This window comes from Grus americana, chromosome 8 (assembly GCF_028858705.1).
Source record: "Grus americana isolate bGruAme1 chromosome 8, bGruAme1.mat, whole genome shotgun sequence".
Taxonomy (NCBI): Eukaryota; Metazoa; Chordata; class Aves; order Gruiformes; family Gruidae; genus Grus; species Grus americana.
The window spans coordinates 7,129,490-7,154,617 of NC_072859.1; the positions used below are offsets into that span (position 1 = coordinate 7,129,490).

Here is a 25,128-nt window from a genome sequence, read left to right on the forward strand (position 1 = left end):
AGCTAGATTTAGCCAGATAATTGAGAACCAGCTTTTTCTGGAAGAAATGTGCATCTAAGCAACTGAGCATAATATCAAACAGTTTTAAGCCAGTTTTACTTGGAGTGGTATCTGAAAAACACCCCAGCATCTGTGTCCACACAAACTATACAAAAGTATAGTCCACTGCTTTCACCCAAAGGAACAAACAAAAAAACAGCATAGAAGAAATTTATTAAGATAGCACTATTTATACAAGTTACTCATGCTAGAAAAAAGCATAAATGATACATGTAAACATTTGTTTACAGAATACTTGTTTTCCTTGTAAAGGTGCAAATGATCTTCATATGTAAACACAAGAATACCAACCTTTAGGGGAAAAGGGGCTTTTAAAAAAGTTTTAATGACCCATTTATTACTGTAGTGTAATTTTTACTATATTCAAGCACATTAAAATGCTGAGTTATGTGACTCAAACTATGAAGTTAAAGAACGTAAGATGTCAGCACTGCCTTTTTCATCTTGAGAATTTACAGTCCTCTTACTCTTTTAAAATCAGACTTAGTAAGGTCCAAAGTTATATCAGGTGCAAAAGGTCATTCTTTCACACTAGATAGAAATTACAGTACAAACATATCAGAACCTTTGAGTATAGAGTTCCTCCCCCCTCTCCCCCCACACCTGGGTGCCTCCACAGTCACTGAAACATGACAGTTACTCATAGTCCCTCCCCTCCAAACTCTTTAGTGAGCTTCATACCTTTCCCTGCTCTTAACACACACAGGCAAAGGACATAAAAATCACTAAAAGGGAGGATACCATCTCATCAGGGTCAGCATTTCACAACAGGAGTTCTAAGGACACAGGCAGGAGGGCAGTGAAGATGATGCTGGTCTAAGCTTTTTTCAGCAGGAGCCGACTGCGGGTCTGCCATTCTAGCAAGAACCTGAGAAGTGAGAGCTGATCTAGGCTAGTCAGAATTAACAGATGATACCTGCATCCCAGCTTCAGACAAGAACCGATAGCTAGCACGCAATGTGAGAAAAAGGGCTTTATAAGTAAGCAACAACTAGTTGTTTCTAGGTTCATATACAGGGGAGGGGAGAGACAAAAGCTGAACTTTTGTACCATACGCTGTACAGTAAAAAGGCATCATTTGAAATCCTTTTCACTCTCACCCTTTTTGGGCACTTCACTGATTCAGTCGATAGATGAGAGTTCCAGTTTTACTTCTTGCCTCCAGCAAGACTGAAAAGATTCAGGGCACCCATCCTCATAGCTCTCCTGTACTCTAAGAGACCCTAAAACATACCACAAGGGTTGGAACCACAATAGCCGGCAGGACATAGCCCTGCCCTAACCACCAGCTTGTCAAAATTCAAATCGCACACACACATATACATATATATATATATAAAATACACATATATGTATATAAAAAGCTGGAATTATCGCTGTGAGCGATACAAAGAAAATACATGATACAAATTAAATGAAAAAATAAATATACTCTGTGCACAGAAAAGCTTCTGTGCAAAGGTGGCACCTTGCAGGTCAAGTACTTTTTTTGAAGCTCTCTGTAAATAAGGCAAAAAGCAATGTTTTCCGTATCACTTTCCTCTTTCGCCCGCCACAGCTGCCACATCCACTGCTCACAGCAGGAGGGAAAGCAGGAAACCCTCCTCCTTGCCAGACTCCCAGTATAGCACATGGTCTCTACATCAGCACTGTTTACGCTACAATATCTTTTACCATTTGGTTTATTCAAAAATGTAGACTATTTAGAAAAAATACGGACATAAGCAACACTTCTACTTTTGTCCAGTGGTTCCCTGGAGTCTGACGTGGTCTCCCATTGGGCACTCTCACAGAAGTAATTTTTATAATTCCATAGAAAGAGTCACCGGCAAAGAGTTACATTGGATCTAGACCGTTCATACCAGAGCTGCAAAGAGGTCCAGTGTCAACAAGTCTCTTCAGTTTTTCTAGGAACGAGAACCAAGGGGTCTCCCCCCATCTTGATGCTTACCATATATGAGATTCACAGTGTGTCATTTTGATAACACCTACTCCTCCTCCCAGCCGCCGATAGTTCATCCCACCGTACAACCTGCAAAGACAAGGTTTCGGTGCTCACACTGGTTCAGCTCCTTCATGGAGCTACTACGGGAAAGACCGAATCAGTCCCTGTCAGCATAATTACACCATTGTTAACCGCTGGTTAAAGCGGACCATGACAAGTAAGTTGGGTAGCAGTCATTTTATATACTTCCAAGGTAAACAGCTGTATTTGCTCATGCCTTTCTCTCAAAACAGAAACTGCTTCTTCTTTTGATACCACAGTTTTCAGTCACTCAAGTTACCAGACAGGGAGAAAGCAAGTGATTATGTGCACGATAAAAAAAAAAAAAAAAAAAAAAAAAAAAAGAGAGAGAGATTTGCAGGCTGCAGCTGACCTTGGGCTGTATTTTAGGTAACACAAGAGCAAGGATATAGGTTTGCTACTTACAATACAACTAATTCCTGTTCTATTTCTAATACCCTAAATTCAGCTGATCCAACCAAGATGTAACACATCCCAAGCACCATCTGCTTCTCCAAAATATGTTACTGAAATGGTGGCTCCATTTCATATAGAAATCTGATCCCTATAGACTCCAACATCCTACTCACTTCAGCTGCATATTCCTCTCTGTGTCACAGACCACAAGCTAATACCTTGAACAACCTCCTAAACTTCTGTGAATGCTATCCCAGGCAGTAACTCCTACCTCTAGACATCTTATTACTGTCACTGGAAGTAGCTGAAACCATTCAGCTGAGGAACATGAAGTACATATTACTCTCTACTCAACTGGTTTTCTCAGCAGTTCAAAAGGCATTGTCCATAGCTCAACAAAGGGAAGTTCCTCCACTGCTGCTTATGACAGCTCATCTCACCAGGAAAGGTTAAATCTACTAGTATTACTAGGCTGGAAGAAATAAGGACATTAGCTTCTTTCTGTTCCCCACCCCTGCCAGATTACTAAAGCAGCAAGAATACAGACAGGAGCTTGAAATTTTATACTAACTAGGACTTGGGAAGAAATACACAGGCAATTGCTTTCCAGTGTAGTTATAACTAGAAAAGTAATAGGAAAAATAGCCTTTCTGCTCAGTACATATCTTTGATAGGCAATTTCATAGAATCATAGAATGGTTTGGGTTTGAGGGGACCTTAACGATCATCTAGTTCCACCCCCCTGCCATGGGCAGGGACACCCTCCACTAGCCCAGGTTGCCCAAAGCTCCATCCAGCCTGGCCTTGAACACTGCCAGGGAGCCAGGGGCAGCCACAGCTTCTCAGGGCAACCCATTATTCCTCTCAGTCTGTAAATCAGATTAAATTCTTCTAATTGCTGTCTTGCAGATTTAAAGGGAAAGAATGCCCAAAGTGTTCTGTTTCAGCTCCTCCAAAAGGATCTGGAAATCAGAGCCTCAGCTTGAAAGCAAAAAATGAGTAGGTGGAATTCTACATGATGCCTGTGAGCTCCTTCTGCTAATGCAAGCTTAATTTTATTGGGAAGCAGAAGAGACTCAGCCCAAAACAAACAGAAGGGGTATCTCTTTCTCAGTGGGGTCCATTTTTGTTATGTTCAAAAGCAGCACTTAAAAAAAATCAAACTAGGTTTTGGTATGATCCTTTGCTTGCTACCCAACAAGCCTGCTAAATCACTTATTTTCTCTGGGTCTCAGTAACCTATCTACACACCATTTTCCTACCTGCAAAAGATGCAATGAGATTTTATTCATTAAGTGTTGGTTAAATCTCTTGGGATACTTGGATGGGAAAACTATGGAAAACTCGCTCCCATTTTACTTAAAATGGAATCAATGGCTGGAATTCAATCAGAAATAAGCATGAAAATATTTCTCAACTGCCCCAGTCACAGGCATGGGGATGCTGAAGGTAAATGGCATACTGGGATATTTTGAAAAATGTGGTTTTCTTGCTTACACTTCCATGCCAGCCAACAAGCCACAACGTGCAGATTAGACTGGCTACCACACCCAAGTTCTTCACTATGGCGTACCTCACATTTCTAATTTGGCTAGGACAGCTCCAGTTGGGTGGCAGCTGCTAGAGCTGGGGATCAATATTTGATTGTTTCACAAACTTAACAGTTACCTCCATGTGTTAGCATCTGGATCAAACACCTCAATGGTCTTCAAGTACGTTGTGCCATCAAAACCCCCTACTGCCATTAACTGTCCATTCACCACTGCAAGGCCAACCTGTAAAACAACCACCACAGATAGTAGCTATTAGCTGGGATGTCCTGAGAAGACAGGTCCTGAAAAGGTTAAAATGAAAATGTTAATAAAAGGATTTAATAAGCATGTTTGGTGAAAGGCAGTCTGTAGTAGAGAGTTTGGGGGAGAAAAAAGCACAAACAAAATAGCCAAAAAATAACAAGACATAAACAGTTAAATATACATCTCAAAATAGAGACCATCAAAGAAAAAGCAGAAGGTTCCCCTCACTACCAACTACAAGAACTAGATCTGCTTGTGTGATAATAGATACATGAGAACCTAAGCCTTTATCAGCCAAAACTTGCTATGTCCTGGACTGAAATTCTTAACAAAGTATGACACACACACACGTATCAGAGTATCTACCAGCCTACAGCCTGGAACGCTTGCTTAAACTAGGAGAACCATATGTAAGCCTCTGCCCTACTCCTCTCAGGCTGGAGGTCTGGAACATCTCTAAGCACCTTGGCCTCCAGACTTTCTCTCTTGTCTTTGTGCTGAAGCACATCATCACTGAAATCTCAAACAGTTCTGAGGTTTTGGAAGATCACTTCCAGTGAAAACATCTCATGGCATAACAAAGACAACAAGAACACAATGTAAAACGGCCCATCCTTGTTTTGGCTTTGAGGAAGTTGGAAACAACTCAGGAAGGCTACAGACGCATGTGTTTAGTAGTTTCTACAGAAAGCAAATATAGAAGAGGTTCATGAAAAGTCAATGCCTCATCAGTAACTAAAAAGGAGTGTGTTGGACAGTGTACTATATGTTTTGAGGATGGAAATAAGTATGTGTTCTCTGCCTCCAAAACCAGCAGTTGCTCAAATTATGATTCATACTTGCCTCACCAGACACTGAAGTACTAACATAGAGACAGAATTAATCCACTCTTTACTATATAATCCAGCATCCAATGATAAATATTCATAACAATTGCATCTGCCCAAACACGATGACTACTTAAAACACTATGTTAATCTTTTGTTCGCATGTCTACAGAAAGCAGGAAGATTAGCAGTTAATGTGAAGATGCTGTCACTCCCCATACTCACAGGATTCGGAGAAGAGAGGCGACATACTAAGTGAAAGCCCAGAAACCCTGTTCCCACACACATCTCAAGGCAATGAAAAGACTTGGCTGGAATTTTGTATCTAAACACATACTTGCCCAGTTTCCCAGCTCTTACTTCTGGGCAAGTTGGTATGTTCACCTCCCAATTCATCCAAAGTGGATTGCAGGATGAGACTTGGGTACTAATTTTGATAGTGTTCTCTAATAGTATCTCACACCAAGTATGGCTGCTTCACCAAGTAAAAACCTAAAGAACTCCTCTGTTTCAGGCCTAAGTAGATGACTCCATATAAGGGACTAAAATTATTTAACAAGACCCTCAAATGACTCCACTTCCCCATCCTCAGGCATGTTAAACAGCTGTATGACACAACCACCACTTCATTCACTAGTCTTGCTAAAGAGCTTTGACTTTTTGCAAACCTTTCTCCTCACAGAAGAGGAAAGGTGAAGGTAGAGAGGAAACAAAAGAGAAACCTCCCAAGATAACACTACCCTGTGCTCTCACCACGTGATTACATACAGTACAAGCAAGCAAACTGAGCCAAACTCACTCCACTTCGGCGGGATGTCATGGCCACAACAGGAGACCACTGGTTGGTTCGAGGGTTGTATCTCTCAGCACTACTGAGCTCTGTTGTATCATCTCTGCCGCCCACAGCATAAATCATGTCTTGGTATACTGCACAGCCCAGGTGCTTCCTCCTCGTCCCCATGGGTGCAATTGTGTGCCAGCGGTTCTCCTGGGGATTGTAACGTTCCACTGCAGAGGAAACGACACATCTTTGGACAACAGGATTGGCAGGCAGTGGGGGTTAGCAGTTTTGAACCTGCATCCAAAGTATTGCTCAATCTGTAAAGATGCTGCAATTTCCACACACCAAAAATATGATGAACCAGTTTGTTATCTCTCACTCTAATGCCTTTCTTCTATAGAAGGCTTGCTATTCTCTCTCCAGTCCCAAAGTCAAATCACATTCAGCATCTTCACTCAAGAGTGAGCTGACAATGCTACAAACTGACCTGCATTACCATCTTGCAGTAGTTTTACCTTTGGCACCTTCCTTCCTACAGCAGAAAAGGGCTACTGCAGAAAAAAGATGTGCTTGCAACTGTTATGCAAATCAAAGTATTTTATTCAGGACACACTGCCAAATGCGGCATTGAGAAAGAAAAAAAACCAACACAGAACCAGGTAATAGGGGCTCACAAGCCTAAAAAGTGAATTACTGTATGGTAAAAATCACATTTAAAGGAGAAAAAACTCAGCAAAGTTATGACTAATTTATTCAACAGCCATCTGGGGACACTAAGGACAAATAGGACAGTGACAAGTGCTGACTGCAATGAGGGACAGCAAAAGGCATACCCGTATTGAGAGGAGAAGTCCCATCAGAGCCTCCCACAGCATAAAGGAAGCCCCCCAGCACAGCCACTGCAACCCCCAGGCGCCTGGTGCTCATGGAAGCCACTCGAGTCCATTTGTTTTCTTTGGGATCATACCTGGCAAAAGAATAAATGCTGAAGCTTAGTGAAGTGTCGGCATCTTCACAAAGGGGCAGGAAGACTGACCTTATTCTCTCCAAAGAAAAATCCCTGTAAAATTTGTACAGTACTTACCCCCCTCTCCAGCTCGTCTGCATCAATTGCACCTTCTAAGAGATGCTCTTGTCCCTGTGCACCACTTTTTTTTTTTTTTTCAATTTAACTAAAAAGTACCTTTCCACAATGTTGAGACAAGAGACACCATCCTGGCCACCCACAGCATAGAGGTAGCCCCCAAGAACTGCCACTCCAACACTGGTCCTGCAGGTGCTGGTGGGGGCCACATCACTGCTCCACTGATTGGTCTTTGGATCATACCTAGAAAAACACACCAAACAGCACAAAATTGCTTGTCTATGTATACTTCAGGCTCTTCCAGGCAGTGAAACTTGCTTATCTTGAGCTTAAACCACAACACAGCTATTCTGTAAGGTGGATAAAACCCCAGAAGTGATATAATGCATCCAATACGTGTTATTCCAGGGATGTTCAAACTGCAGCTTGAGATGATTCAAAGTGAAGATCAAAGGTTCAGCTTCGTAAGGCAGCAGGTTACCAGAGACTGGCTGACATGTGGCAACTTGCATCTATGCAAAGAGCAGCAGACAGAGTTCCTCTGCTGTATGTTCTCTGCAGTTCACACAAGAACTCAGCCAGCACTGGGACCTACACTTCGAGATAAAAGAGGAAGGAACCAGATGGACTTGGGAATCCAGAGACAAGGAAACATGGTGCATAGCAGAAAAGTATGGGACATGGGAGATGTAAGGCTAAGGCCATGATCTGAGAAGCTGGGAGTATGCAAGGAGATACGTGGGAAGAAAGGGAGGCTCGAGGACAAAGGTGGTATTTGTACTGCTTGTTGGATTTGTTACAGGGCTGAGATTTAGAGTGCTAGGAGCGCTTGAGTCATGTGGCTTTTAGGCATGGGGATTGCCATATGCAGCTCCCAGAAACAGGAAGCTTGACAAAGCTTGTTTGACTTATGTCTTTCACAGGTCTAAACCTGACCTATTTTCCTTCTGTGTAAGTGTTTGCAAGGTTCCTTAATTCTCTGGTTAATGCTCCACAATAAAATTCCAGGATCTTTTCCTCACCATCTGAGAAATGCTTACTGTAACCTCACCTTCCTCAACAATGCTAAAAACAAACCAGCAATCACAAAGAAGGTTAACCAGGATCATCACTTCTCCCATCAATTATACCCAGACCCATCTCTTACATATGCCTTCCTTATACCAAAGGCTACATCTTGTCTCGTTAAGCTGGGGATTATGTGACACAAGGTGTTATGCATGAAGTCCTAGTTCAGCAGTAAACCAACACAATATTGAAGGGGTACACAAGGGAGGAGGAAATGTAGATAACGTGCAATATAAATTTCAGGTTTTCAGCAGAACAAGAATGCAGCTGGCAAAATGAACTCATTTTTAAGAGGCTGCACCCAGGTTTAAACATCCAGAGTTAACATTTTGCGCATTGGCCTTATGGAGACCTACCTTTCTACGCTGTTAAGATAAGAGGAACCATCATGGCCTCCCACAGCATAGAGGAGGTCATCCAGAACACTGACTCCAACACCACAGCGTCTTTTGCTCATGGAAGCCACCATCCGCCACTCGTTGGTTTGAGGGTCATAGCGCTCGACACTGGAAATTGCATCCCCACTACACCAGCCCCCCACTGTAGGAACCAAACACAAGAAATAGCATCATAATAACACACTGAGCTCACGTACTGTACATGTGCCTGGTACGAATAATCCCTCCGGACTTCGTCAGCCTTAACCCAGTAGCCCCATCTCTGACTTACTCATTCTGAGGATTATAATTAGAAGACAGAATGTGATTTTCAAGAGGATTAGCATAACTTTGGAAATACTGTGGCATTCGTAGCACCAAAGAAATCACACAAGTAAGAAAGCATAAGATAAATCCCCAAATATTAATGCACAGGTCACTTCAGAAACATGTTGTAAAGACTAGCCTTACAGAAGAACTATCACCAGAAAACCCAGACTTGAGTTTCCTGACCTAAGCCAGAAGGAGCTATACATACCTGCAAAGAGCACTTCTCCACAGCGGATGGGTTTGCGTGGTCTAGTTCTTGGTCCTTGCATCAGTGGCCGCTCTTGGGGCAACAGCAGATAATTTTTAGCTTCATCCACTAGATCCCTGTTTAAGACAGGAAAATATTAATCCCCAAAGTTCACTGATACCAGTCTCAGGAGAAGGTACAAATCAAAACCAAGGGCAAGAGCAGCCAGCACTAGTCATGCACTTCAGGTATTCACAAATCACCTAAGTGCATGACTAGCTCTAGTTAAAACGTACATCGTCACCTAAATACTCATCAGCTGTTTACAAGTCATTTACACAGTGACAGCACTAGACCAGTATCAGTATTTGGCCAGAGTTAATAATAGATATTGCTTGCTATACAAAGACTGATAAAAACCTGTGACAAGAGATTTGTCAGGCTTACTGTGCAGAAAAGAAAAACCCAGACTGCCTCAAGCTAAAACTTAACAATCAGTTGTTTTGCCTAGGAAAAAAACAGGAGTTGAAAAGCACACAGATACATAATACACACGCACGACCAACAGATGGAGATAGTACCCTTCTGATGAATATTTTCTCCATCTGCTCTGGCCAGCTCACACTGCCCATCCATTCATGACTTGCCACCTGGACTAATCCTAATATTCCAAACCCTTGAATAAAACAAACAAAAAAAAAAAAAAAAGAAAAAAGTAGTCCTCCTCCCCTCTACATATGTGGAACTCCCCCACTATGAATGTTTATTCAGGAAGAGAACAGTTTAGCCTATCCCCTGAACTTTTTTAACATTAAGGACAAGAAAAATTGCCTGCTTTATAGATGACACAGAACTCTGCAGAACTAGAAAGGTGAGACTCATACCCTAAGAGGAGGAAATGAGAATTTTCCTGCACTAGCATTGTGGGAAATAGCAGACTCTAATCCCAGAGTCTAATTCCGTTACCAAAGTGCAGACTTTTTACATACTTTAAGTCCTAATGAGATCACGAATGCCATGCAAATGGTAAGCTGTAATGAAAGGCCATGACTAGAGGAAAAAAGCAGCAAAATGGAAAACAATACACTGAAGGGTATTTTACCAACAGTCAAACTGTGCACTCAAAGTTTACTATTACACTGAAAACTTGAAAGAACAAAAACACTTCTAGGGCACACTAGTCACTATTTTGCAAATACTAAACACTTTCTTGCATCTCTTCTCCTCCCAGTTGCAAAAGAGGAAATTGTGAGATACCACCCATTTACCACTGACAATCAGCAGTTTTAGAGAACAGATGCAAATAAGGCACCCAAATACAACGAAATCCAAATCTGTAGATCAGTCAGGAGATTTACCGGCATTCCTCATCGCTCTTAATAAGTGGATCAGAGCCCACTGTACCCACAAGAAATTTGGGACTCAGCAGCGGTAGACGGACATGCTGCAGGACCTAAAACACAAAACAGAACATATATGGTAAAGCACATATACTCACAGAGATGCAAGAAGCCAAATCGAAAACAATAGTGGCTAAGAAATTTTGATAGAGAGTTAGTAATTCCTCTGGCAAACATGCACAGTCATTTGCACATCCAAACCCTGGCATTTTAGTTAAACACAGCTCATCTTTGAGCACCACTGCCTTTTCAATATACCCATTTAGACACCCAACAGAAAATCAGTCTTTGAAAGGGGACAATCCAATGGATCTATTAACAGCTGAAAACAAGGTCACAATTGAAAACCTTTACAAAATTACAGATGTCAATACATCTGCCTGAAAAACTAGCTCAGTTAGAAGCTTTATCAACTATTCAGCTCTCAAGTGTGACTGGTATTGTGCAGTAAATGAACAATAGAAAATAACGTGCCTTTCACAACAGTTTAGAATTTAGAGATGCAAGCAGGTACAGAGGGGCCAAAAAGGCACGCAGTTATAAGAGCAGTAAGAGCTACCTTGAGAACAGCAGGTTTTTCTGGTTTGGTTTATTTAAAATAATTTTCAAAAGGTTTCCGCTAAATAAAGTTGCATTTAATGTCTATTTCCAAAGCAGAAACACTGAGGCAGGCAGACTCTCACCTCTTTTGATCAGAAAGCCTGAGACTTCAGAGGCTTTCCAGCTGACAGCTTTGTCAGAATGGGTGCTTCTCTGAAATGCCTTGGCTTAGATGAAGCATCCTATTTCAACGAAACCATTCTGACAAGCTCCAGTATAAGATCATGACGGCTGAGGCATACATCAAACAGCAGTGCTTAAAGATACAGCCCAAACGAAAGCAAGCTTTTCCTTATCCATTATGGTTTTTTATACAACACTCAAAGCAATGCAGGCAGGTTTGTCTGGACAGACTACTGGAGTGATCTAGTTTGGCAAGTCCTACCTGGAAACAATTCAACAAAGCCCCTATTGAAGGCTCTAGCCACTGCACCTTCCAGCCTAGATGATGGGAGAGTGGAAGCCACCTAACATAGGTGGAAGTCAGAGAGGATTACTGTGGCTCTGCACGCATTCAGAACTGTGACAGTGCTGTGGCACCACCACATCAGCCCTCATTACTCTTCCCCTGGATAAAGCGGTCTCGAATATTACTGCGTTCAAGATTACCTGTGGCAGCTGGGGTCTTCTTTCCTGTATGCTGTATTTCACCCAGGCCATCACCGCATTGAACACCTGCTCTTCACTGCGAACATTTAACTCATCGCTGGATATAATGTCTATAAGCTGATTGGCAGGGAGCAGCATGAACTCCTCACTCTCCATTACCTGGTTAAATGGAAGGGGGGGGGGAGGGGAGAGAGAAAAAAAAAGGTAAGGACAGTGGCCAAAGCACCAAAGAGCCATTCACCACTCCAGTACTTCAGTGCAAGTCTGAAGTGGATACAGTCCACTTGAATTAGTCTAATGGACTGATCCAGGAAAGTGCCACATACCCATCACTATTTTGACATTGACACGTGTGAAGGGTTTGCTGCACAGAGCAGACTGCAGTCCCTAGCAACACAACACAGACACCTTGAGATGGGGTTGCAAGTGAAAGGGAATTTTACACAAGTTTTCTTGTCAGACACTTTTAAAGGGTTAAACCACAGAACACACTGATCAGGTTTCCAAATTTAGCAAAAACAAAGCCCTCCTTTAAAATCAGTCTCTTTGTTTGCCATGTCTAATATATATAGAATCATAGAATGGTTTGGGTTGGAAGGGACCTTAAAGATCATCTAGTTCCAACCCCCCTGCTGCGGGCAGGAACACCCTCCACTAGACCACGTTGCCCAAAGCCCCATCCAACCTGGTCTTAAACACTTCCAGGGATGGGGCATCCACAACCTCTCTGGGCAACCTGTTCCAGGGCCTCACCACTCTAACAGTAAAGAATTTCTTTCTGACGTCTAATCTAAATCGACCCTCCTTCAGCTTAAAAAAGCAGAAATAAAAACATTGCATAGGTAATAAATATGTGACTGAAAAGTGGTATCAGAATAGAGAGGCTCTAGTCAAAAGAAATCCAAAACAGAGCACAAAAATACGAGTCTCAAACAAGCTACCAGACGCATTGTAGAGAACATGGAAAGTCTTCCTGAATGCCGATTTGTGGCAGAACAGAAAATATTTCAGGAGAGGGTGATGGACTCATTTGATCCTGCCTTTTTCATTTGCTCTAAATTATATAGAGTTTGCACAAGTCCAGATGCATTAAGAAGGAATCAGAGCCTCCTAAGGCCCTAAGGGCTGATCTCTTGTGAAATTCAAGCCAGTGACAATCTGCAAACATGTTAATTCCTTCAGTACCCAAGATAGCGACCGAGTTTCTCAGGAGGCTTTAGCCACCACTGGAGGACTGCTCACACACCACACCACAGAGCACATGTGAGTCAGCCTGCGACTGCCTTGAGAGCTTACAGAGCTCAGGCACAACCACATCTGCTGCACGGATACCAGGTAGATGGGAAAGATGCAAGAATCAAAATAAAGAGAACTGCAGAAATGGTTTGATTGATAACTGCCAGCTTGGCTTCCCTACAACCATTCCGCTGAGCCTCCAAGAGGTTCAGTGATAGAAAATAACTGAATACAGGCTTGCCCTTATCATTTGCGACCACATTAGGATTCCAGGACTTATGATTTGCAGCATGAATGAAAGAAAAATACATTCTTTGACACCATCATCTCAACAGCAGTCAGCTGTGAAGTCCTTTTAATTACCTAAAGAAATTAAGAGCACTGAATGAATATACAAAAATTGTCAAGTACTGACAACAGCAAATATAGTTAGAAGGAACACAACAGACAGCGAAACCAGTTACCAGACTTTGTTCTAGGATCCCGTGGGCTTTCAGAGGCAGTAGGAGCCACAGCAAGGTTAGCCCACACACTTCTTCAGCCTTAGAAGAACTGGGTTGGTCATTAAAGATTATTATCAGCATTTTTCCATAGTCTCCCTCCCTTCCACATAGACTAGCTTATGTCTAAGCTTTACCCCAGCAGTTTGTAAATGCAGCCTCGGACTCTGAAAACAGAGGCTCTGGAAATTTATGAGTTAAGGATGGTCATCCAGGCTCTCCTCCACCCTCAGAAAACCCAGTTGCATCAATGGCCTCACAAAACTCAAACTATTGGCAGCACTTCTGCAAACCAAGTTATTACTACTATGCAACTTGTTAGTTTACAGAGTAAAACAAATAATTATTTAAAATGCTTTGGCTTAATTATCAGGACACTAATAATTATCTGACTAATATTAATAGTCTATTTGACTGACTTGCTTACTAAACAAGAATTTGATGGGCTTCATTTCCTCTACAGTATTCATGTGCATTACTATATTTACAAACAGATAGAATAAATGCCAGAGTATACAATACGGAGTGCAATTTTTGTCTGTTGATACAAAGTACAAGTCGTTCATCCTTACGTATATTTTTTTCCCTTCACACAGATGTCAGAGACCAAACAAAAAAATACGAAGGCTGTTCTTGTACAGTGGAGTTGTTAATAGAACCATTTCACATTACATGCACAAGATTCACTAGGGGTTTTAGTCAACAAATTAAATTGAGGGGAATGGAAAACTTGGAAAAACATTCTACCAAGAAGTTAATGATGTAATGCAGCAATACACATAAAAATTAATAGAACTAGCACAGCAGAGGACATGAAGCAATTCAGACCGCATTCAAAGTAACTGCATGGGTTGGCTCGATGCCTAGTGCTTAATATTTTACATTGCCATTCAGGAAATTCCCATCTCACGTTTCCTTCTGCCAGCTTGGAGAAACGATGACCATATAGCCTCTGCAGAGAAAGGCACATTTTTTTATCAGTTCTCAACCTCCACAGTGGAAGATGTTTAAGTAGCCAAGTCACTGGCTTCCATCAGGGTTTACCAATCCACTTTCCAGATGGAAAATAACAGCAGAGCAGAACACAATCCCAACAAGCAGCACCATTAAGATTGTCTGCAGTGGAAGCAAAAGAAATGATCGTTAAGGATAAAGAGCTGCAAAACTCCTGGGGCACTGAAAGGGACACCAAAACCTGCTCAGGCCAAAGAAATAGTGCTCTAATCTAAGCAATTGTTTTCCAGAGGCCATGATTCAGTTAAGTCAATTATAATTTGCATCATCTTTGAGGAGGAGAGTGTCCAAAACTTTTCCTCTGTGTGCTTTAACAGGGATAAGGAAGACAGGAAGCAGTCTTTGAGGGACTGTGAAAGAAAAGAACTCCATAGCGGGCAGCTCTTAACAGCCAGCTGCATGTATTAATGCTAAAACATTTTAAAACAAAATTGTTATGCTGTTAAAAAGTTATTTAGAGGCTTGCAAGCATGCCCTACTCATGTAATAATGAGAAGAGCACAGATCTAACCATTAAAACGACCAAGCACTGAAAATAAACGACCATCTGGTTACCATCCTGCTCCCAAAAAAAAAAAAAAAAGCAGAATAGAAGAAATGCAGAGCAAGCACACAGCACATGAAATGGCCAGCTAAAATGTAGGGCTTTTGGGAAATCACCAAGTTCTACCAAAAAAAACCCCACAAAACCCACCTCTCATCTTAAACAGCAAATTCTAGTATTTATGGTTAGGAAAGGCGTATTTAATTGCAACTTTTAGAGTACACTGATGTCATATGTCTACAGTTAAATACCAAGTATTGTCTTCAAAGTGTCCAGAAGTCAAGTTCAATTGTGTTTGCTTCTGCTCATAATTTTAAGTACTATCTGACTGAAATTAATACAATTGCAATCTGTTTCCTGTGAGGAAAAAAACATCAACAAACTGCAATCAATCACTGCACTTACATACTGCCATTTCTCTGGGGAAACTAAATTAGCATCAGAAGTCGATACTGGAGTTACTCCCTTTGGAAAGGTTCTACTCGTGAAGCAGGTGGAAAGAGATTTCTCCGCAGCAGGCTACCTGTTCCAAAGGATGGAAGAGTGCAGTTTCTGGAAAAGCCAAGACACAAACCTCTCTAGCAGGGGAACAGACCTTTATGCTGGGTGCACTCCTAGAGAGTAGCTGTTTCCAACATATATGCAAATTCTTCCCCTTCCAACCAAGGCTCAGGAAAGACATCACTTAAAAGTGTTGGGCTCCTTTCTGCATCTGAGTGTAACAGTTAAGTAAAGACCCACTTTTCTCAGACTATTGCTCACAGAATTCCCTGAAACAGTTGCTGGCAATTTTTTTTTCTCCAAAAATGATCTAGGCAGAATTAACAAAGGAAAAGAGACTTGGGTTTATAAAAGGTCAGCTACAAAATTACACATTTGAATTACTTTCAAACAACTTCTGCTGAATAATAGATGCAAAACCCTAGTTCTCCTACAGCAAGGGAGCTGTAGACTCCACTGAGGCAGCTGTATGCTCCCCCAATACACCCACATTTCCAATCCCTAAACTCAACACCAGGTGGGGGGGTTTTTTTTGTTCTATTGATGTATTGTCCTTACTTTAACATCTGTGTCTCCTCCAATCCTGTAGAATTCAGAACATTTCTGAAAGGGGAGTGGAATGTCACACCATCGCAGCCATATCAGATATAATACCAAACTCCAACGATGCCTGTGACCCTGCCTTCCACGTAGCACTCACCACACAACTTGAAGAGAAGAAACACTGTGGATCGTATACAAACCATCAGCGCAACACTGTCCTGCAAGTACCCTCTTCCCTCCTCCTTCCCCAACTAACGGCTGACACCCATCGCTATTAGGGCACACAGCAGATGTAAAGACAGGATTTGGAAAGAAGCACAAAATGAGACTTGCCCAGGCTCTCACAGGACACGTTCACGTTTTACACCATGATTCCAGAATCCTTACCTCCTGGAAGTTATGCTGTGTGAACTTGTCAGCAATCCTCAGCAGTTCACGGCATGAGTGAGTGTCAGCAAAAGCTCGGATGCCCAGGCAATTGGAAGGGTCCAACTGTCTCTTAAGGAACTCGCAGCAAGCCTCCTGAATCTCGGCCAACTGGAGAAGGCAAGCAGCTGGCAACAAGGTTTGGACGTTTCCCTCTTCCACAGTGATCTGAGAGGTGTACGCAAAGTCAATCAGCAGTTCCATGGCCCTTTCATCAATGTCTCTGATCACTACTTCTGTCTGCCGACTCTCTGCCAGCTCCCCAGTGAACATGGCTCGGAAGTAAGGGCTGCAGGCGGACAGAATCACCCTGTGGGCATAGATCTTCTTCGCACCGACTACTAGCACTACATCGCACAACTCCCGGTGCTTCCGGAGAAGATTGATGACTTCCAAAGTTTGTCGAGGGTGCTTGTCAGAGATGTAGGGCATGCGAGCAGGCTGCGGCACCCCTTCTGGCAGTTTGTTTGGATCTCCGAGTGTGCAACGGCTAGTCACGTCCATTCCGGTCTCTCCTGGTCGAGTACTGGTACACCTGCAGCGAAGGAAGCCATAAGATAGGACCATCATCAACTAATCTACCACCAACTGTCAGCCAAAGCTCTAGAGCTTGCAGCGATCATGAGCGCAAAGCTAGCAGTGCCTGTTGCTCCGTGCTGGTACACGGAAACAAGCAGGTGATCACGTGAAAGAGGAATCCGTCTCAAACCAAAGCGTACCTAGAAGTAAACAAATGCCAACTTGCAACAGGCTTATATTTATATCTCTTTTAATGTGCTTTCTATGACACACTGCTGTAATATCCAACTACACATACATATTTATTAACTGAACCTCATAATAGCCTTGTGCGGTAGAGAAGTATTATCCCCATTTCATAGAGAGTGACTCAAAGCAGAGAAGATTAGCTGACTTGCCCACTGTCACTTGAGTTTTCTTTGACAGAGCTGGAGATGGATTTCCACTGCAAAGAATTCCAGCTGCATGATTTAGCCAAACTTCTCTGTTCTTCTACCTACATTTTCGATAGGGTCACTCATCACTCTGATATCTGAACACACTAAACTGTCACACAGACTTCAGTAACTTAAAATGGCCTGCAGCCTAACATGGGTATCTTTCAGGTTCACAGAATATCCATTTAATCATCACCTCTTCAGTTATTTTTGAATTATAGAGGCTTCTGACTCAATCCACCTTCCCTGCCACATTTCAAAAGATAGTTAATCTTTCCCAGGGATGGCAGACTAAGAACTGTAGAAGGCAATAGGGATTATCAGAACAATCACGAAAAAGTCAAAACAATCAAAGCATCCACAACTACTTGCCTACCAAAAAAGGAAGAAAATAAAGCCAAGATGGTAACTTTAGAGACAAGGAATGACTTGAGAATATATAAACCAAGTTTCTGGCACAGGGTAGGAAAAGCATACTATCATCCCAGCTCCACACGCAATGTTCCAACTACCTGATGTCCCTCTTTACGAAAGTTCAGGCACCTTTCCTTTATCCCTCACATCCCTGAGCAGATGTCAGCTCTGCCACAGCTTAAGTGCAATACCGCTCTGCACGGCAGGGCGACAAGGCTGACAGATCACGCTTCGCACCCTGTACGCTACTAACTCAAGAGAACGGGAATGCAGTACTGCCCTGGGCCCTTCTGCAGTTCTGCAGGAATGAACCAAGATGACACATCTCATACCTCACTTTACAGAGACGTCTGCCTACACCCCAGGCTTCGCTATCATGTTACGACTGAAATCAGTGCTAAACAAGAAGAATTAAACCCAACTCTGTTTTCAGCAGACTGAACGTAACTGAGACAGCATTTTGCGTGTTCGAACACATGTGAATTTCTGCCAGATAACATACGCACAATTATTTAAAAAGATGCATCAGCACCAGTGACATATCAATTACTATGAAAATAAAGAAAATACAGGAAACTATTGCCTCTTCCCACTTCAAAGGAAAACCATCACTTAGAGCAATTAAAGCATACTGAGCAAAATATCAGAATACTGGTAGTTATGAATTAGCCAGTGAGTGCACCGGCTGTTGGAGATACACCGAAAGACCCAATACACACTATCCATTACCAGCTTCTCCGGTACACTGGCATTTGTGAGCTGTCGCTACTTCACTTTGTTCATATTAAGAGTTGAAAAGAAATTTAACTTCGCTTTGCCACTGCTCAATGTATTTTGCAGCATGCTTGAAGGAAAGAATTAGAAAAAAAACAACTCACATCTTTTCCTCTCATTATTATGTCAACGGTGCTTTCTAACCACAGGGAAACCAGTCTCTTTGCAGCAGTTCAAATTATTCACTTGCATCTTAGCCTGTTTTCCCATTCCCCCCCACACTCTCTCCTTGATCATCATATTCAGATGTTTCAGACCATTACCTCTTCCTCATATCTTAGTTACACAGATCCAGCTGGGTCTCCCCTCTGGGTTTTGCTGCTTGCTCCTGTTCAGCCTCTGCACCTTAAATGCCTTGGGTTGTTGTTTTTGGGTTTTTTTATCCCTACTCCATCTTTTCTATATCCATCACCGTTCTCCTTTTCTGACACCTCTGACAAATCCTTCTGCTGTTATACTGCCTCTCACTCTCCTCCACCCACTCTTGTCCCTCACAACCCAAATTCACCTTGTGGGGTTTGACAACCATTTTCAAAGCTCTGCCACGAACACTCACGAACAATGCAGCTAAGCTCTCCTCACAGCAGCATACGCAAACTAAGTTTAATGGTACCCCCACAAAAACCCCAAGAAACTTTGGATAAAGATTAATTTATCTAATTGGCTTACTTTCATAGTCCTTAGCAGCTAAGGCCAGAGGGTAAGTAATTTAATCTTTCTACCAAGAGATGGAGAAAGGTGCTGACAAAAATCCCCCTGCAGAGTCTAGTTCTTGCTAAGCAAGCCAAATGGATTTTATTGTGCATTAGGGGTTTCAAGCTATGTCAAACCAACCCCTGGGAGGGGAAAAAAAAAAAAGAAAAAGAAAAAATAAGTACCCTATTAAGACACATGCTACTGTAATAATTTTGGACAGTTTGTCTTGACCAGACTGTCTGTCAAAGCATCTAAACACAGAACAGGCATTCTTAAAATAAAACCCCATTTCATATAACTAAAGATCACAAGAGACAGCCTACATCCAGGATAGCACCTCCTTTTGGAAAGCAGAACCTCTCTGTTACACCTGTAGTCTTTCCTCAAAGACAACCCTCACTAAAAACAGCCCTTAAAGAGATCTCAAAGAGTTTAATACTAACACAGATTCTAACTACAAAAAGATTACATTAAGGCTACGCTGCCACAAGGAACGCAGCGTGCCTTGTCAATCCCACTGCCCAAGGCTCTTTGCTGACACAGAGCAATGGGGTGGACCAGCTTACGCCACATGAACAGTGGACCAGATTTAGGCAGTAGTCCTAGTCCTTCCTAGCCAGAACAGGATTTTTCTGCCCAAATGAGACTCTGCTGAACACCTCTTTAAATTAACTAACTGAAAAGGAGTCTGGTTAAGTAAGAACTGGAGGCATTCCTGTTCCCATCAGTGCTTATCTGAGTGCCTGCATTGTATCCAGCCTCCTTCCTCCAGGAGCAAAAGTGCTGGTTAATGATTAAAGAAAATTGAATGGATGGAAAAAAGAGTAATAATCAAATTAGCACTCCTGATTCATCCATAACTTATCTCTGGGTAATGCAGAAGCTAGTGATCAATGGGCTTGGGAATTTCCATACTGGATCAAACCAGATGCTTGATATTAAGCACGGTGGGTTGCTGCTATACACAGGCACAGAAGTGTGAATTAAAAGGACACCGTCTGATGGCATGTGTCTCCATGAGGATAATAATTTAACTGCATTATGTGTGCATTATGCATATATATGCATAGAGAATGAAATGATGAGTCAGTAGCTTAGAGGTGTGAAAGACAGAAGGCAGCACTTGATTCTCACATGGCAGGCTAGCTGCCTCCCCCCCCCGCCCCCCGCCCACCATGCAAAGCTAAGAGCTGCTCCTGAGTACTCGGGGTGATTAAGAAGGGTTGAGGATCGGAGAGGAAATGTGTATGCAAGGATAAAAGATTCACGCTCAGCTATGCAGATATTCTGGGATTAGCTTCCATCAAAATGCAGGGCTGGGGAAATCAGCAAATACAATGGGATTAAGAAAGGGCTGACAAAGGATCAGTTTTTGTAGCACACTGCTGAAAAGTACAAATGGGAACACAGGCAGTCTGCAACACTAAGTCAGCTAAATAAATAGGCTGCTTTGCCTCCATTTTGTTCAGCTATACCAGTTCCCAAAACTTTATTAACATAGACATCTGAGACATCCATCCTTAGAGCTTATAGCAGCTTTTTCCAAAGTTTTAAAAAAAAATCTAATAACACATATCTAAGAAAAATTCTCTCTGATACTGTCATAGAGCTCCTTGACTTTCAAGTCAGAATGGCCCGTGGTTTTTTGTTTAAGATAATGTATGTTTTAGCATGAGATTACAAGCAAGCTTTAACACAGTTCAGCAGAAAACAATAGGCTGACCTCAGGTCTATGAAACAGAACAAGTCTCAGGCTGAAAACATTGACCGAAATCCAAAATCACACATTGCTCTAGTGGATTTCAGTAACAATGGATTTTAGTAGCAACTGAAGATAACAAACCAAACTGGTGCAGTGATTTCTGTCAATGTCTGGGTTTGAATTTAATGCATACACAGAGAAAATATTTCCTATACTCATTACAGAACTGCTAGGACAAAGATCTTTGATTTGGCCCAGTCAAAGGTGATACCTTCAGCAATAGAAGTGACCACCACAACACTACCTACTAAATAAATGGAAATGCTTTATTGTGGCAATCAATACTCTAGGAATTAGTTAGCTGAAAGTCTGATTATCAGTAAAAATACCACTGATTCCTTTTCTTACCTAGCTAGCAAGGTTTAGGTATACGTTCTCAATGAGGTTGCGTTAAGCAAACAAGCAGATAAATCTGACTGCAATATTATTTTACATTACTCAAAAGGAGAACTGCAAGGGTCTGGTATATACATCCCTATTTACATTGTTTAGTTTGATTTTCACTGACCAAGCCCAGAAAACTCAGTTTCACCAAGAACGCGGATGTCCATACTCTGAAAGATGAGGTCATTGCTGGAGTCTTCCAAAACCTTCCTAACCCTTCTGCAGTTATCTTGGGCAAGAGCTATGTCCAAGCAATTGGTTGGCTTTCTGAGTGCATGCAAGGGCCCCAAGTGCACCGTCGGGATCTGCAGCCTCTCCCCCTCAGCAGGGTCTAGGATCAGGCTGCCAGGAAAGAGCTGGGTGAGGAAGAGCTGGGAGGAAGGCCTCCCCACTTTGCTTGGGAGCTGTTCAAGCCCTCGTGCCTGGCCTGAGCACATCTGCACCTGACCATGTACCCCACTGATAATGAACTGCTGAGCTGGCTTCCTCAGCTTGACCTCAGCCCTTCCTCATCACTACAGACTTGCCTGATGAGCACCAGACTCTTGGCTGACCCTGGTCATCAGATCTGCTCTGCCCTCCTTGCTTGGGTACTGTGGGACTATGCCATTCACTGGAGAGGTCCCCTCTGCCTTGCTTTTATCTTCAACTAAACAATGTTCTCTTGCAGAGAGAACACTGACAGTGAGAAAGAATAGCCTGCCCCAGCTATCACTTCATTTCTAATGCAAGATAAATCCTGTTTCAACATCAATGCATCTTCTCTACTATAATCTTGACTGGAATAGCTGCAATGCCTTTTCTGTTCAAATTGTACTTCCCATCCTCTGAATGCTGTACACATTTGATACCAACTCACCGTGTTTACTAATATATACTGACCAAGTCTCACTCCCTCTTCCTGCAACATCTAACACGACTCTTGCACGTGGTGTTAAACGGTTGCAGTGCCCCGAGTAAAAGGATAAAAGGAAGTGCTCTGCCATCTGCTTTGCTGGACTTCATAGAAAATCTGTGACCCTGAAATCCAGTCAGGAATGTTTTATATTTTCTGCTAAGATACACAGTAGAACAACAAACAGAAATTTTAACAGTCCACACAGAGGCCCTTAAAACATGTAAACACATTCAAGAACTGAAGTCCAAGAGCCATGCTTGCTAGGCTAGACTGCCGCAATACAATACATCCAGGCACAGATATCAGCTGTAAGGGTGGTTCAAAAGTGAAGCCATGTAAATGTGTCAAACCTATTATTCATGCTCTACCTTGGCTTGCCAGAGAGGGAGGAAAAACAAAAGGTACTGAAAGGTCTGGTCTGCATCCATTATTCAAATAAAATAAAAAACCCCCAACAATTTAAAAAAAAAAAAAAAGCCTGAAGTGCCAGGATCAGCACCGCAATAGAAAACCTCTACTTCCTCCACTGAAACTACCCAGTCTGAGTGGCAGAAAAACTTCATGATAGCAAGTCCAAGGCCACAAACGCACAAGAGACATACAAACTTGAGCACTTTAATTCTCTGCCTCAATGCCACGTGCAGAAAACAGCAGACATAAAAATAAATTTAGAAACCCAATTTTTCCACTAGGAACACTAAAAGTAAAGCAGAGAGAAAACAAGAACACAAGCCAAGCTAGTCACCAATTTTATGTCATTTTGCAAAAACATTTTGATAAATGGAGTACAGCATAAGAACCTGAAAAGCTGTGGGGGTTTACGTTAAGATTAAAACAGTCTCCGTTGTAGAAGATGAACATGGAAGAGAGCTCATCTGCTACTTAATCCGTCTTGGAGAAAAAGGAACTCACTGTAAGATTCACATACGGCTCCTCATTGTCTAAACCACATTTCTTATCTTGGCAAAAACTTTGAACACATAGCCCCAGTGATGCCCATATCATGTCCCAAGGTTTACTCATTAGCTTAACTGAAGCGGTGGCACAGTCTTTTCTTGTTGCGCTTGAGGGGTTCATTTAATTAAACAACATCAGGCCACTCTTCAAGGGTCTCAATGACTATTTACTTCTTACCTCCTTACACAGAACCCAGGCTAACAGTTTCTGCAAATGCTGTAGCTAGAAATGCTCTACATATTCATGTACGGTTAAAACTCCTTGCCTTCCCTTATACGACTATTTACAGAATTATCCGTAATAAAGTTTCCCCCCTTTCAAGATCCTAAGGAATGCAGACAGACTAAGCAATTTGCACAAGTTCTCTTTATTTCATTTAGCAGTATAGAACTTCAGGAAACTGCTTCCACACAGCCTGTATCAAATACAGAAATATATCTGCTGTTAAGTTTTGCCACAGGATTGCCAGCGGATAGCAAAAAGCAACTAGAACTAGCACACAATCCTGTTTGCCAACTTGTCGTTGTGTTGATTTACTGTGACAATTTTTTCTCTATATAACAGAAAATGTTCCTGACATAACCACAGCAAGAACTCCCCTGAATTAAACTTCAGCTGCATCTTCAGCTCATTAGGACCGAGGCAGCTGGCATCCATAATTAGAAAAGGAAATCTCCTTTTCACCCAAGACCTCACCCCATCAAAGGGACAAAACACCTTTAGTTAAGGGAAAAATAATGTCCCTTAGAAATCAAGTTTAAATGTATTCTCAGGCAGTTTATTTTACACAATTTGAATACCTAAGTAATTAAATACTGAATTTTAAATATGATAGTAAATGGGGGAAGTAGGGAGGGGGGATGAAGAATTATGATAACTTGTCTTCCCTATTCTTTCTAACAGCATATTCATTTAAAGACATCTGGTCTTGTAAATATCGAAAACTAAATACATTTAAGTAAGGACTAAAAATGAATGCTTTATATTCTAATTCTCCTAACCAGGCCTTAAAAAAAAAAAAACAAACAAACAAACAAACCAAACAAACAACATTTTATGGTCTAGGCACTTATGAAACCAACTCATGTGATTTATCCTATTTGGAGAAGGACAATCATTTTTTGTACCTTACCTGCGCATTGGCTTTCCGTCCATGCACCGTGAAAGGAAACCTTCACCCTATGCTTCAAGACCTGATCCAAAAGAAAAAAAAAAGGAAAAAAAAAAAGAGTGATATTCTGAAGCAAGAGAACCTTCTTTTCTCTCTTCAGTCCAGCTCTAGGACCACAGAACTGACCACATCCATGTACTAATATGCCTTCAAGCTCTTATCCAGCTATAAAATTCACAGCCTAGATTAACAATGTCTAGATTGCAGAGAATAAAGCAAAAGAAAATATAATCATCATTAAAAGTAATTTTACCACAGCTGCATAATGATTCTTTAGGCAAATGGAACACACACATCAGTCAGTAAACTGTCTGCCTCCCTGAACCCTTAAAATTGTTCTATCAAAGGAGAAAATATCTCAAGTAACAGGGTGCTCGCTCTCACTCCTCGCTCAGAGCCAGGAGGCATCTCTCCCTCATACATTCACCAGAGATTTAAGGCAGGCTGGCACCTAATAAACAGCACAGCACTGCTCAACAGCTACACTGCAGAGCCAGAATTTGATAGAAGATAAAACTTGTGTCTGGAAATTGAAGATAACTATGTGCCCCAGAGGTAAGAGGGATGCTAATAATGGTACTATGTCTGCAAAGATTAATGATGCTGCCTGATGCTCGCTACACTTCCACTCCAAATATTCATCTTCTGAGAGGAATAACAGTTGCAAACTGCACAGGCCTTCCATATTCAACCACGAACTTCTAATTCTAATGTAGATTAACCCTTTTTACAAGGGCATCACTCATCCCGATTTCACTTTTAATGACTATGCAATTAGGAATAAATTTAAGTCAATCATTATTTAAAGCAG

General features: G+C 41.9%; 1 protein-coding gene across 7 annotated transcripts in view; it reads right to left on the reverse strand.

Annotated features, from left to right (window-relative positions):
• The window catches only part of KLHL20 (kelch like family member 20), a 30,926-nt gene that overhangs the window by 4,285 nt on the left and 1,513 nt on the right, over positions 1 to 25,128 (reverse strand). For 2 of the 7 annotated variants that reach the window (XM_054834300.1, XM_054834301.1), the window contains exons 2-13: positions 24,279 to 24,339; positions 16,267 to 16,840; positions 11,542 to 11,700; positions 10,291 to 10,385; positions 8,954 to 9,069; positions 8,395 to 8,578; positions 7,070 to 7,213; positions 6,720 to 6,853; positions 5,905 to 6,113; positions 4,151 to 4,257; positions 2,012 to 2,092; positions 195 to 1,927 (exon numbers count right to left, since the gene is read on the reverse strand). In XM_054834300.1, coding sequence (XP_054690275.1) covers positions 1,897 to 1,927; positions 2,012 to 2,092; positions 4,151 to 4,257; positions 5,905 to 6,113; positions 6,720 to 6,853; positions 7,070 to 7,213; positions 8,395 to 8,578; positions 8,954 to 9,069; positions 10,291 to 10,385; positions 11,542 to 11,700; positions 16,267 to 16,840; positions 24,279 to 24,301 — 1,857 coding nt within the window. In that variant the 5' untranslated portion in view covers positions 24,302 to 24,339 and the 3' untranslated portion in view covers positions 195 to 1,896. Of the gene's footprint in view, positions 1 to 194; positions 2,093 to 4,150; positions 4,258 to 5,904; positions 6,114 to 6,719; positions 6,854 to 7,069; positions 7,214 to 8,394; positions 8,579 to 8,953; positions 9,070 to 10,290; positions 10,386 to 11,541; positions 11,701 to 16,266; positions 16,873 to 24,278; positions 24,340 to 25,128 lie in introns of those variants that run through there. The other 5 variants (XM_054834303.1, XM_054834304.1, XM_054834305.1 and 2 more) reach the window with 4 other exon arrangements.